General features: G+C 41.2%; 1 protein-coding gene across 2 annotated transcripts in view; it reads right to left on the reverse strand.

Annotated features, from left to right (window-relative positions):
• The window catches only part of CS (citrate synthase), a 21,135-nt gene extending 12,952 nt beyond the window's left edge, over positions 1–8,183 (reverse strand). The window contains exon 1 of one of the 2 annotated variants that reach the window (XM_006908899.3): positions 7,978–8,183. In XM_006908899.3, the coding sequence (XP_006908961.1) occupies positions 7,978–8,019 (42 nt within the window). In that variant the 5' untranslated portion in view covers positions 8,020–8,183. Of the gene's footprint in view, positions 1–7,534; positions 7,812–7,977 lie in introns of those variants that run through there. The other variant, XM_015587029.2, reaches the window with a different exon arrangement.
• Positions 8,184–13,015: the final 4,832 nt, after the last annotated feature.

A 13,015-nucleotide genomic window follows, 5' to 3' on the forward strand; every position in this document is an offset into this window, starting at 1 on the left:
CAGGACCTGAGGCTTTTCAGATTTTAAAACCTCTCATTTTGAAAAGGGAATGTACCCTTCAGAAAAAGGTTATTAAAAAAAAAATCAATCCAAGGCTAAATTTAGAGAACATAGGCAAACTTATATGACCCTACAGAAAGGGGGAATGCCTCAATTTGTTAAGCAGGGCTATTCTCAACTCCTTTCATTAACTTCCTTAAGAGTCTCCTCTAGTTCACTGAGGACCTTTTGGGCAAGAAACAGCACAAAGATCCCTTTAGCCTATTCACCCTACGAGGGGCGAATGGGAGCCAGACCCAGCACTAAAGTAACTTTGCCTGTTCTTACTAGTCACCACAAAGTGGGTACGGGAAAACATGTGAATAAGTTCAAACTATTGTTCTTCAGAGCTTACCATGTTCAAGTTTTCCATGCTCCACGGTCCCATGATCCCCTACTATCGAGGCCCCATCTCAGTGACCATATCAGCTCTGCAGCAGACCATTTAACTGTGGGTCATTGGTTATTGCAGTGGTTTGGTTGTGTTTTTAAAGAAGAGGGGAACATATTATTTGAGAGAAGTTTGAAATATCTCCATAATGATAATTTTGCTACTCTTAAACCATCTTTAAGTTTCTATAATGGCTGGCTTCTTCACTGGCAAGAGGAAAGATTATAAGAACAGTTTAAGGTCCTATCTCAGTCCAAAAAAAAAAAAAAAATCTATACAAGCTCAACAGATAGAATGAGAGCCCTTAAGATGAAAACGAAAATTCTCTCAGGTTGGAGGTCTTTCGTCCATCAATATGAACAAAGAACAAAAACAGTTTTTTTCCCCTTGTAAGAGAAAACTGCTAGAATCAATGAGCTGCCCTCTCCTTTTATTTAAGATTAAAACGGAACAAAATAAAACAAACAAACAAAAAAGAAATCAGAAAGAAAAGGGTGGAAGGTCACTTAACAAGGCTGTAAGAATGCAACATCATTTAAAGGAATCAGATGGGTCATGACTGGATTAGACATTTTTCAGATGTGTTTATATGAATGCTACTTTGAGTGAATGGTTAGGGAAGAGGAACTTGGAACTAAACTATCACTCCACTTCCACCAACAGCAAAGTCTTAATTTCCTTTGTAGAGCGCATCTTTGTCATTTAATGAGAAGCCTCAAGAGTAACTTAAAGACAGCTGATTCCAAAGGTCCCCTAATCTCCATCAGCAACACTTCTTAGCCAGATCTCCAATTTGCAAAGCAGTGCTAATTTGTGAAGAGCTTAGCTAGGCAGCTATAAAATAAAACTAGTATACACTTCCTGGCTATGCGACCAAGTCATTTAACCTTTCCTTGCCAGTTTCATTATTGGTAAAATGGGAACAATACCAAATCAAAGGATTGCTCTGAGGATTAAGTCAACATTTACAAAGCATTTAAAACTATGTCTGGGACATAGCAACTGCCTCTGTATTTGTTATATAATAAATATGTAAAATGAAATTGTATGGCCAGTTTCTCAGTGTCAGGTTTAGTCATATTTTTAGCTAACCTTGCAGCTTAGGAAAAACCTAAAGAAATCAGGAAGGTTTTAAAGCCAGCAGCAATTCATTGGTATGACCACTCAAAAGGCTAGAACAGGAAAATTTTTAAGTGAGGACAACTTTACCTAATGAGTAGAAGACAGAGCACAAGAATTGGAACTAGGAAAGGAAATCTAGGTTCTAGCCCCAGCACCATTTTGATATAACCGTGACGCCCAAAGCCAAACAACTAACTACTGTTTCCCTTTCCTTCTCCATATTTAGGTTAACACTCAAGCTACTTGGCTCAAAGGCTGATTCTAAGCCTCCAACAAGGACACATGTAAAGGTACTCCAAAGTACCTTTTAAAATATGACTGCCTAGCCAGTGCCATTAACATTACCTGGGAATTGTTAGAAATGCAGAAATCTTGGGCCTCACCTCAGACCTATGGAACCCAAGTCTGCTGTTTAACAAGCTCACTAGGTGACTCATATGAACAATAAAGTTTAAGACATACGCCCATAGTCTAAAGTGTTAAGCAAGAGAGCAGAGGATAAAATGTGAAGGCTGGGATGTGCAGTTATCAAGGATTAAGTCCTAACTCCAGGTCCTGCCACTATCCTGTACGTTACCTTAGCTATATGACCTAACTTCTGTGGGGGAGGATGCAACTTTCTTCCTAGAGTCTTTCAGCTTGTCTAATAATTAAATTTATGTGATACAGATTAACGAAAAATAACCTAATTTAATATATACATACACTTGGGAACCCAACATACATGAGAGGTTCAAAGGCAGAAAGGAAAAATGAAGTAGATATAATATTCTGAACTAAGGATCATCTTAGGGCTTCAGAGGGAAAGAAGGATAATAAGAGCAAATGTTCAATAATTAGAAGTTTGTCATAAAAAGTCTTCTGGTGATAATCATTATGGGCAAGGCCCCTAATGTAATTCATTAAGGGAGAAATAAGTTTCTTGTGAGCCTGTAGGGTCTTAACTGCCTCCAGCTCAAAAAATTCACATGCTAAAATGGCACATTTTGGGTAGGCCTGTTCTGAACCCCTAGGCTTTTACGTCTCTTTTCACAACTCTAAATTGGTAATAATAAAGCCAATTTCAGGGTAGACAAGTAGACTATATAAAATAATTTTCATTAAAGCTCCTAGAACAAACAGTGCCTTCTGCATAACTGAGTTCAATAAGTGTTTGTTTCTTAGAACTGTGTTGGCTTATTACCATCTCAAGTGTCACAATTCTTTCCTGGAGGTGGATTCCAGGAAAGAGGCAGTCAAGACTGAGGAAGAGATGAATGAATAATAATTCCCTGTAGCTGTGGAATAGGATATAAAGCCTCAATTTCCTTTAAGGGCCTCCTAACCAAGAAGGGAGAAGTCAGGAAGAGGAAACGAATTTAACAGTGATCTCCAACAGCAGAGCAAATGACCCTAGACAGGAGATGCTAGAGGATCCAAGGCTATACCTCTCCCCTGGCTGCCAAAGAAAGCTGCTGAATAGCTCTGTACAGGACATTCAGGCTATATTCACTGATGGAACAGGCAGATTACAAACCTGAGTCATCCTGGACTTTCACCTCTCAGCTCCTCTCTCAATTTTGGAGGTGTAGCAACTAGCTTTTGGCTTCTGGTTACATGCCCCATGTAGTTATCCTACTGGAACAGCAGCTGTCAGGTGAATCGGGGAGTCACCTCACCAATCAGTCAGCTCCTTCATGAGATGGAGATGGAGAGAGCTGTTTCCAAAGATAAGGATCTACTCACAATGTCTGACAGCCAGAATTCTCTACAGAGTCAGGGTGGGGGTATCACAATCACTAAGAGGCTTTTTCACACTACTGTCACCCTTGCAAGAACTCTTCTAGTGAGTTTGCTAGTATTGATAGAAGTGAGTTGTAGCTCTCAAATGTGCTAAGATGGGAAAATAGAATTAAAAGAATCTCTATCTTAAAGGGCCAAGGGAGAAGAGGATTAGTAGTATATGCAGGAAATTGTGCCAAAGACTTGCCTGTAACACTTAGGGTATTTCTGGAATAGGGTATTGGCCAAATCACTTACCAAAAATCGATGAAAACAACTCCCTTCTCCTCCAAACTACAACAACTATAGAATCCTACTTGGATAAACACCTACTCAATAATGTGGTTATTTCTTTCTTACTCCTCTTAGCCTATCAAAATCATTGCTCCACATCGAAGACCTTACTTTACAGGAGAAAAGCCAAATTTTCTTTGATCCTCCATCGCAGGCACATTCAGATTATGTCCTGCCACATAACTAGGAACTTCAACATTAAAAGTTTGAGAGAGATGCTCCTGATTGTAAAAGAGCCCTTGTCCTTCATCAACAAAAGATCTGAGCTTGCCAAGCAAGCAGAACTAGCTTAGTTGATGAAGCAAACATAATGCACTAATAACTGCTAGGAAAACTCTTGTGCTGCAAAGGCTTCCAATGCAGAAGGAACAACCTGCATTAAAAGAAAAAGAACACACATAGGACAAAGACTTCTCTCTCTCCAGAACCAGGTCAGAGAACTAAAGCCATTTAATATCTGTTTCACAACGGTGATATTGGAAGTCTGCCTGCAACACTCTCTCAGGCCACTTAATAGCCTGAGCAGAGTGATCAGATTTCATACTTTGACCCTCTTCATACTCACAATGAATTTCCTTAAAAATTTTATCTGTCATTTCCTAACAGACTCCTCCTTACAAGTTTGCTGACCATTCAATAAGGAAGACAGAAAAGACACCAATTCAGCCTCTAAAAGAATCAAGAATCCTAATTTTCCTTTTAGTAGAAATCTTTACTGTTTTTAACAAATATTCGCTTAACACCTACTTATTATGTGCACACTAGTGAATAAAGTATGTAGGATTTGTCACCTTACGACTGTTCCCTTACAAGTTTTAGCTCCTAATGTTTTGCTAGAGGGATTTACAAGAAACTTTTCCTAAAGTATTTGAAAAAAAAGACTAGGAAGACAAACCTAGAGAAAATAGCCTAAAATGGACTATTACTTAGAATTGTCATTTCTGAAGTCAATTTTTAAAATAATCACTAATTGAGGGAAAAAAAAAACCCAAATACTCAAAATTTCATATATACATTCAATAAAGCTACAAACAAAGAGGCCTGCCTGTGGCTTTACTGGCCCAACAGAAAAGGACCACTGAGCATCATTAGTTAACTGAAGCATTTGAAAAAAACACACGTTTCCAGATCCTATCCCACCTTTGCTCAATCAGAATTTGAAGGATTCATCAATGTGCAATCGAAGACAAACCTAGAGAAAATAGCCTAAAATGGACTATTACTTAGAATTGTCATTTCTGAAGTCAATTTTTAAAATAATCACTAATTCTGAGGGAAAAAAAAAACCCAAATACTCAAAGTTTCATATATACATTCAATAAAGCTACAAACAAAGAGGCCTGCCTGTGGCTTTACTGGCCCAACAGAAAAGGACCACTGAGCATCATTAGTTAACTGAAGCATTTGAAAAAAACACACGTTTCCAGATCCTATCCCACCTTTGCTCAATCAGAATTTGAAGGATTCATCAATGTGCAATCTGAACAAGCACCCCAGGTGATGATGCCCACTGTGAACTTACAGACCTTTTACAATGACAGCATATTAAAAGAGATACAGGGCTCTAAGAAATTTGGGCAGTTGAGGGAAGAACTGAACAATAGTTAGAACCTAAGATCACTACTGTTTTAAATTTCACATCTTACTCAACTCTATCAGATAAAGCAGTGAAATAGGGCAAAAGAATTATTGTGTGGCTTTAGAGAGATCCATCAAGTCTAGTTTCCTGCCTTTCTGCCTGGATTCTAGGAAACAAGAATGCCAGCCTTCCCTTCTAACTACCTACTTCACCATGCTGCCTCCCCACACCCATGAATTCACCAGCTATCAATCTAAAAGCCACTAAGAAAAACAGATGCAATCATTCCACCTCCAGCACGTGATGATGCTTTACTCTCCATATTTCACCTTTGGTCCATCTAGTAAGAATCGAGGAACTGCCATTACTTTGGGTAGGCTGATAATCAAAATGAAGGCACGGAGATTTGAGCACTTGCCTTTAAAAGGCTTTAAGCCTAAGTACCATTTCACAGGACAAAACTGACTTGGTTTGGTTGAGCCCAACTTCAGACTAGGATTTATACAGGAGATGATGTGCAGTGGTGCAAGTCTGTGGAAAAGAATCATGGGTGTTTATTTAAATATCTTGAAAAAGTCTAGAAATGATCTAGAAATACTTTTGGATTGATTTACTGTTATGAAACATCCTAGCTTGGAAGAGCAATTCTCAAAGGTAAAGCGAGTAACTAGGGTTGATTAAGTCACACTGGTGGCCTTACTCTAATTCCCAGCCCCAATCCGAACCCAGATCACCTGTGGAAAGGTAGTATTTACATCATTAGCTAAGCCACCAACAGCTAATAATAAAGCCACTGCTTAGTATAAATTCATTTGGATAAACAAGAAGTCAAATTATCTGATGACTCTGAATGTCTCTATCTCCCATTTAGGAGTTCATTAAATTACCTAACCGTGGGTAGGGTGAAACAATAGAATGATTAACATTTGTGTCTCCTAACAAAGTCAAAAAAATCTCTTCCCCGAAAAGTGAAACTACACATGACCTTGAGAATCAAAGTGGTAGTGGTCAGTTCTCCCAGGTCAGAAGACCATATTTTTGCCTTCCAAAGCGTACCTTAAGAGCAAAAGTAAAATCGCGTACCAATTAAGCTTTAGGCCAATCTAGAAAGCTCAGGCAGGTGCTAGCAATGCTGACAAAGTGAAAGGCTTCTTGGTATCCCGGTCATTCTGCTGACAACTCAGGAGATTTCTAGTCCTGAGTCTGTTGGGATTTGCTAGTTTTAAGGGCGAAAAGCCTTTGTAATGGCTTCCAATTTACAGGTTTCTGGGATCCTTAGGTCCATGTCTAACAGAAAAATAAAATAAAAATGACACAATTACATAGCCTTGTCATTCCAAAAGCTTTCTGAGCTTCATCGGGGGCTTAAGAGACAAAATAAATTAAAAACGTAAATTCTAAAGCCTTTTTCAAATTCACGGCAGAGTTAGACTAACTGGTCTGGGTTAGCAGTTCTGCAGTGAGCTAATTATGGTGTCCCCTATTCTGTCAAAACACTAGCTAGAACTTACTTCATTTCCCAAGGGGATTCCTTACCTTGTTCCCTGGCAGCAGGAGAAGCAACAGTCAAATAAGACCAGTATCTCCCAAATGATCAGCCTCTACCCAATACAAATCCTACAGGCTTAACCTTGTCCACCAACTATGCAAACCAAAATTATTCTAAGACTTTCTTTTCTCTAAGGTGCTGGCAACTTTAATCTGTCTGTAGAAAAGTATTAGTTCTTTGCAGGAGTCAAGGTCACTTGTGGGACTGTCCCTGCTTGGATTAGAAGGCAAGGCTGGGACTCGCTCAGCACAGCAGCTTCTCTGTTTAAAGGGCCAAGTTATTCACAGACAAAAGTACTGGTAACCTGAAATTGAAAGCACCAATACTGCAACAATACTCCAGGGATCCAAAAGTCAACAAAAGTCAAGTAAAGGGCCCCAAAGAATGAGTGGAAACTCTCCTGGGTAGAGCAGACTTAGGAGCAACAGCAAAACCTGGGTGATCAAGTGGTAGGATTGGTCATGTGACCTTGGGGTTACTATTTCCTGCCTAGTGTCTTCACTTAATGGCCTGTAATTTGGAGGAACAATCCTTCTGGTTCTTTCTCCAATCATATGTGACAATCATGCAGGTTTTACAGGAACGCTCCATTCCAGTCGAACCATTCTATATCAACAGTAAGTGCAAGAGTCCCAAGGACAAAGAGGACCCGAGTCCCATTACTCTAGCAGAAATTTCTACAGTTTGGTCATGAAAGGCTTAAATAATTAAATAATTAAATAATTGGGTTGGAGAAACGGAAACAGGCAGTTCAGAAATTGACAAGACCCTCCATAAAAAAACAGAAGCCAAAACTAACCAGCGCTCCAGCTCAGGCCTCGGTAGAGTGAATAATCTGTTTACGCTGCCACTCTTCTCACACCTGCTCTCTCCTCCAAACAGGCTCTTTTCCTAACTCCAATGAAACACATTATGTTCTCCACTAGCGGCTCCTTTTTCGAGGGCTACTCATCACTGCCTTCCAGCCTAAACATGCGGGGTGACAGTAGGGTCCGTCCTCCCCACCTGCCCAAGACCGCAGGCCGGCGGCGAACAGAGCTCACTTCTCCTCCAGGGGCCGGAAGGCCAGCAAAGCACATGGCCCTAGGAGTTCCATGCACAGCTGGCGGCCAGCCAAGATCAGGGCCCCTTTAAGGCGCGCTGGGATGCTTATGAGTAGGGGAGGGAGACCCCGGGGCTTGAGGGCCCGCAATCGCCTCAGCCCCACCCTGGGACAGCGCGCTCCCTCCTTCAGTTGCTCACCTTGGCCCCGAAGAGCCGGGCGGCCGCAGTAAGTAAAGCCATGGCGAGCGAACTCGGGGATCTGGTGGGAAGGGAAGGAGGGAAAAAGAGATGCGGCAGGAACCGGAGCCGCCGCCGCAGCACCAGAGGCCGTGCGGACGGGTGGACAAGGTTGAAAGGAGGTGGCCGAGGGAAAGGGTAGACGAATCGGCGGCGGCGCCCAGCCTGGGGTCCTCAGCGAGGCCCCGCCTACTGCCCGGAACCCGCTTTCGCCTCTCTCAGGGGATTGGCCCTGGGCTCGGCCATTGGTCCAGTGTGTGTAGGGGGGCGGAACCTGAACCGTTGACAGCATTTGTGGCAGGGGGGATTGGACTGCCGGGTTAGGCTAATTCAGGGTTAGATCTGGGCGGGGGTGGGAGGAGCAGCGTGTAGGTGGCTAAGTATGTGCCTGAGAACTCAGTTAACTTTCTTCTTAGGCTTTATCCTTGACGTTAACACATTTGGGATTAGTTCTGAGGTGAATATTAGAGAAAAAGACTCAAGGACTTCGACCTTTGAAGATCCTCGGAAGCCAACTCTTACCACGGCAACTGATCATTAACTGCTCCTCCTTCCCTTTGGCATGCTTTCTTGAATGTGTTTGGTCAATGACTTAGTGGCCACAGAGGTGACATCAGATCAGCTATGATGCCAGAGTTTAGCCGCTTGATGGAGATCACTTGAGGTAAGCAGAGGCCATGTTGTTATAGATTCTAACAGAGCTCAATATGTGAAGAAGGAAAGCAGAGGTAGGAGCATGATAATCCAGTGCTTTGCGGGCTATCTGCGTCTGGTGCCAGGGAATCCAAGTCTTACAAACTCCCCTTTAATATGGAGACTTACAGCACAGGCCAGAGACTCTGGGTCCTGGGCATTAGTCTCACCGCTACTCCAGTAACTGTACCCCATACACCAGCCCAACCCACATCTAGCCATAAGATCAGGAGCTGCAGACCAAACCCTCATCCAAAATCAGGCACTAAGCACCCTCCCTTTTTGTCACATTAGTCCCATCACTCCCATAGGGCCTCTGGACCCCTTCTTCTACTTAGCTATCTTTTATTTACTCTTATCCTGTGCTTCCCACAGACCATTAAATGAACCATGTTACTAAAGTGAGCTTCCACACCACTCATGACTAATTCCTCTGGGCAGACAAGACCTAAGGACCTTTCACCTCTCTAAGCCTATCATAGTCATTGACCCAAGGGCAGAAGGGAACTGACTCAATGACCAGGGCATCTTATCTACAAACTCAAGCCCCAAGTGAACAGTCCTCTTTATCTCCTCACATAGCAATAACAAGTTTCAGAGGTCTCAGTACCATCTAAGCCCTGCTTAGACAGACCTAGTTTATAAAGACCTAGTTTATAGCTCAGACTTGGAAAACGAGAAAGAAAACCACCATTTTCTCTTGCCAAGTTTCCTCATACCCAGCTTCCCACCTACCAACCAATGATCCTCTAGGTTGCGGATCAAGTAGGTCAGTTTTCAGAAAAAACTTCATAAAGAGAAGCCAAGCAGTGCCCCAGAGGAGTAGTGACCTCAGCTACCTCATCTGTGACTTCAAAGTTCCACTGATCAATATTTGATCCCAATTTAGCATCTCACAGAGGATTTCCTCATAACCCTAGAATAATCTGACCTGATTTCTTCTCTCTGGTTAATTATGCACAGAAACTAACCAGCAGACCAGAGGACTGAACTCCAGTGCCCCAAGAGACAGGAGGCATTCTCAGAGTGAGGATACCAAAGGGATAATTATTGAGTGGCCATAAGAATAACCTATTTTGGTGCTCTAGTGATTGGAAGGAAGGTGGGGAATAGTAATGTTCTAGCCCTGACACCGTGTCCTGGAGCCTAGTGTCATGAGGACTTTATGGACTTTTTTTGAAGTTGTTAGGTCCTGACACTACTGTAAGGCCAATGGGAAAACCAAGGGAACAAAAGGACTAAATAGTATCTCCCAGGAGCTAGCTTAGAGTCTGTGAACATGGATGGGACCTGGGGAGGTGGGAAATTAATGGAGGATTGGTATAAATAAAATAGACAAGGGAGCTCTAGGCCCAGATACATCTAAGTACCTGAGAACTGGAGGGGACAAGGGAAAGAAGGCTGAGCACTGAGGTCATGTTGACCTTGGGAGGACCTCTTTAAGATGGACAGAGGCAATGGTGCCCTCTGGTGGCAAAATGTAAATGAGAGAATGCACTCTGAACTTAAAACTCTTAATCTACATTGGTAAACCAAACTCCTGTATTTAAGGGGTAATAGCTAAAATTTATTGAATACTTACTATTTCCAGATACTATCTAAATGTGGTACATGTGTTACCTTAATTAATCCTCACAACTCTAGGGAATGTAGGTAATATTAATAACTAAACCAAGGTTTAGATAAAGTATCCTGTTCAGGGCCATAGCTTGTAATTGGCATTGCTAGAATTCAGACCTAAGTTGGTCTCACTCCAGAAGCTGTATCTTAACTATTAATCCATATTAAGTTTATATGGTGATGACTGAATTATCAGCTGCAGCTCAGGAATGGGACTTTTGAATCATTGTTAATTATCTGGGTATATCAGCTCAAAGTGTTGCTATATTTAAAAATACTTTAAAAGATAACTATAGTCTTACTCATATGTAAAACTTTTGTACACCAATACCTGAAATACATGACAAATTGTGACCGTCCTAGAATACATAAAGGTAGGGGAGACAAACATTTAGCACCTAAAATGACCAGGAAACGTATAATGGGCTTTTTACACAAAATAATGTTTGGAAAAATGGCTGAAAAGAGGATATGGTGCTTTTTCACTATAGATTAGCATCAGAGGGCATGCATTCAGACTTGGAGGTGGTTTTCAAACAAATACAAGTATTACTTTTCTCAGTCACTGGGGAGTGACTATAGGGAGACTCCACTATAGGGAGCAATGTATAGCAGAAAGACCACTGGCCTAGGGATAAGACAATCATGTGGGTGAAGTCTTGGCTTCTTACTGACTAGCAAGGCACAACTTCTTTGAGCTTAGTTTCATCTATAAAATAGGAGTAACATTTAAGAGTTGTAAAGATTAAATCAGAATGTGTATGTGCTTGTTATTTGAGTATTCAACATATTCAGCTGACCCTCAAACACAGGTTTGAACTGTGTGGGTCCAACTTATATGTGGATTTTTTTCAATTAAATATACAGTCAACCTTCTGTATCCCCAGGTTTCATATCCGTGAATTCAACCAATTGCAGATTGAAAACAATATTTTCAGTCTGCGATTGGAAATTTATAGATGCAGAAGGCCAACTGTATGCATTGTTCCGTGCTATTTTATATAAGAGACTTGAGCATATGCACATTTTGTTATCTGGGGGTAGGTCCTGGAACCAGTGCCCCATGGATACCAAGAGACTACTGTAGTTAAGTTTTGGGGGAGTCCAAAGTTGTACATGGATTTTCAGCTGTGCGGGGATTGGTGTCCCTGACACCTGCATTGTTCAAAGGTCTGCACTAGTCTCAACTGTACTAGTTCCCTTTCCCTTGCTATTTATCCCTATCCTGTATTTAAAGGAATCTTGTTCCTCTGAATCCTATTACAGCAAAAAATCCTCTAAAAATTATTTTTAAAGGACTGGATTTTTACATAATAAAATTTCCTAGTCACACTTGGATCTCATTTAACACTGGCTTTGGGAATGTTTAAGTTCTAACATTTTACTGATAAATTCATTCAGCGGGCATCTAAAGGTTAAAGTGTAACCAGATATGCAAGGTTGTATATTTGGTAGTATATGCTCTACCAAATGAGTAGGGGAGGGAGACCCCGGGGCTTGAGGGCCTGCAGTTGCCCAAATACTAAGCTAGAATAACTTGTTATGGTTGATGAGTCTCCAGAGGGTTTAGATAAATTCATGGATTCCTTGTGGTAACCTGTGATATGAATAAGAGATGTATAAAGTATATCCTAACTTTCTGAGGATCAAGTCAAAGATGATAATGTCCACCTTTCCCTATGTAGGTCACATTCCTATGTACAAATGGCAAAGACTTGGGCTGGAGAGTTGTTAACAGTTGTACCTTGACAACTAGTGAGGTACATCACAAGTAATTTGTTAACAATTAACATTAAATCTATCTTATTTATTAAAACCTGTGAATAATTTGCTTTTCTGTACATTAAAACAGTTTCAAGTTTCCTCTATGAGTACTCTCTCTTATACTTCTGATAAGCTTTCTGATGGAAGAATAAGAAGTGTTTAGACACCAAGCAAGCAATGAACAGAATCCTGGGTATACTCACAGGAGTTGAAGCATTATTATTTATGTGCATCACAGAAGAAAAAAAAGTGCCTAACAGCTGCTCTGGAAAATTGATTTGATAGGATATAGCATTTCTTATGGATGATGAGAGAAGAAACTAATAGCAGATCCTGAACTTGGTTGTCAACTAATATCAGGGTACTTGCTCTGAGCTACTTCATGTGTAAGATTTCACAGGGATTTATGGTATAAGAAAGCTTTGTTGAATATATTCATTCTGTGTACAAGGTAATGAGTAAAAAAGACAAAATGGAGCTAGTTCACAGCTTTATCAGATCAGATTGATTTTTTTTGAAGCATTATAGAGCTAGTTTTGCCACTAAAAGCAGAACTTCAGGACCTGTGGTTTCTCTGGGCCTCAGTTTCTTCATATGTAAAATGGGCAAGGTGAACTAGATCAGGGGTCCCCAACCCCTGGGCCACTGACTGGTACTGGTCTGTGACCTATTAGGAACCAGGCCGCATAGCAGGAGGTAAGTGCAGACAAGTGAAGTTTCATCTGTATTTGCAGCCACTTCTCAGTGCTAGCTAGCATCACTGCCTCAACTCTACCTTAGATCATCAGGCATTAGATTTTCATAGGAGCTCTGGTCCCTGGTGCCAAAAGGGCCGGGGACCCCTGAACTTGATGACCTCCAAGTTCTTTTTAGATTTTAAAATGCTTGATTTAAAGTCTTTGAAATGTTTATTCAGGTGTTC

This window comes from Pteropus alecto, unplaced genomic scaffold (assembly GCF_000325575.1).
Source record: "Pteropus alecto unplaced genomic scaffold, ASM32557v1 scaffold433, whole genome shotgun sequence".
Taxonomy (NCBI): Eukaryota; Metazoa; Chordata; class Mammalia; order Chiroptera; family Pteropodidae; genus Pteropus; species Pteropus alecto.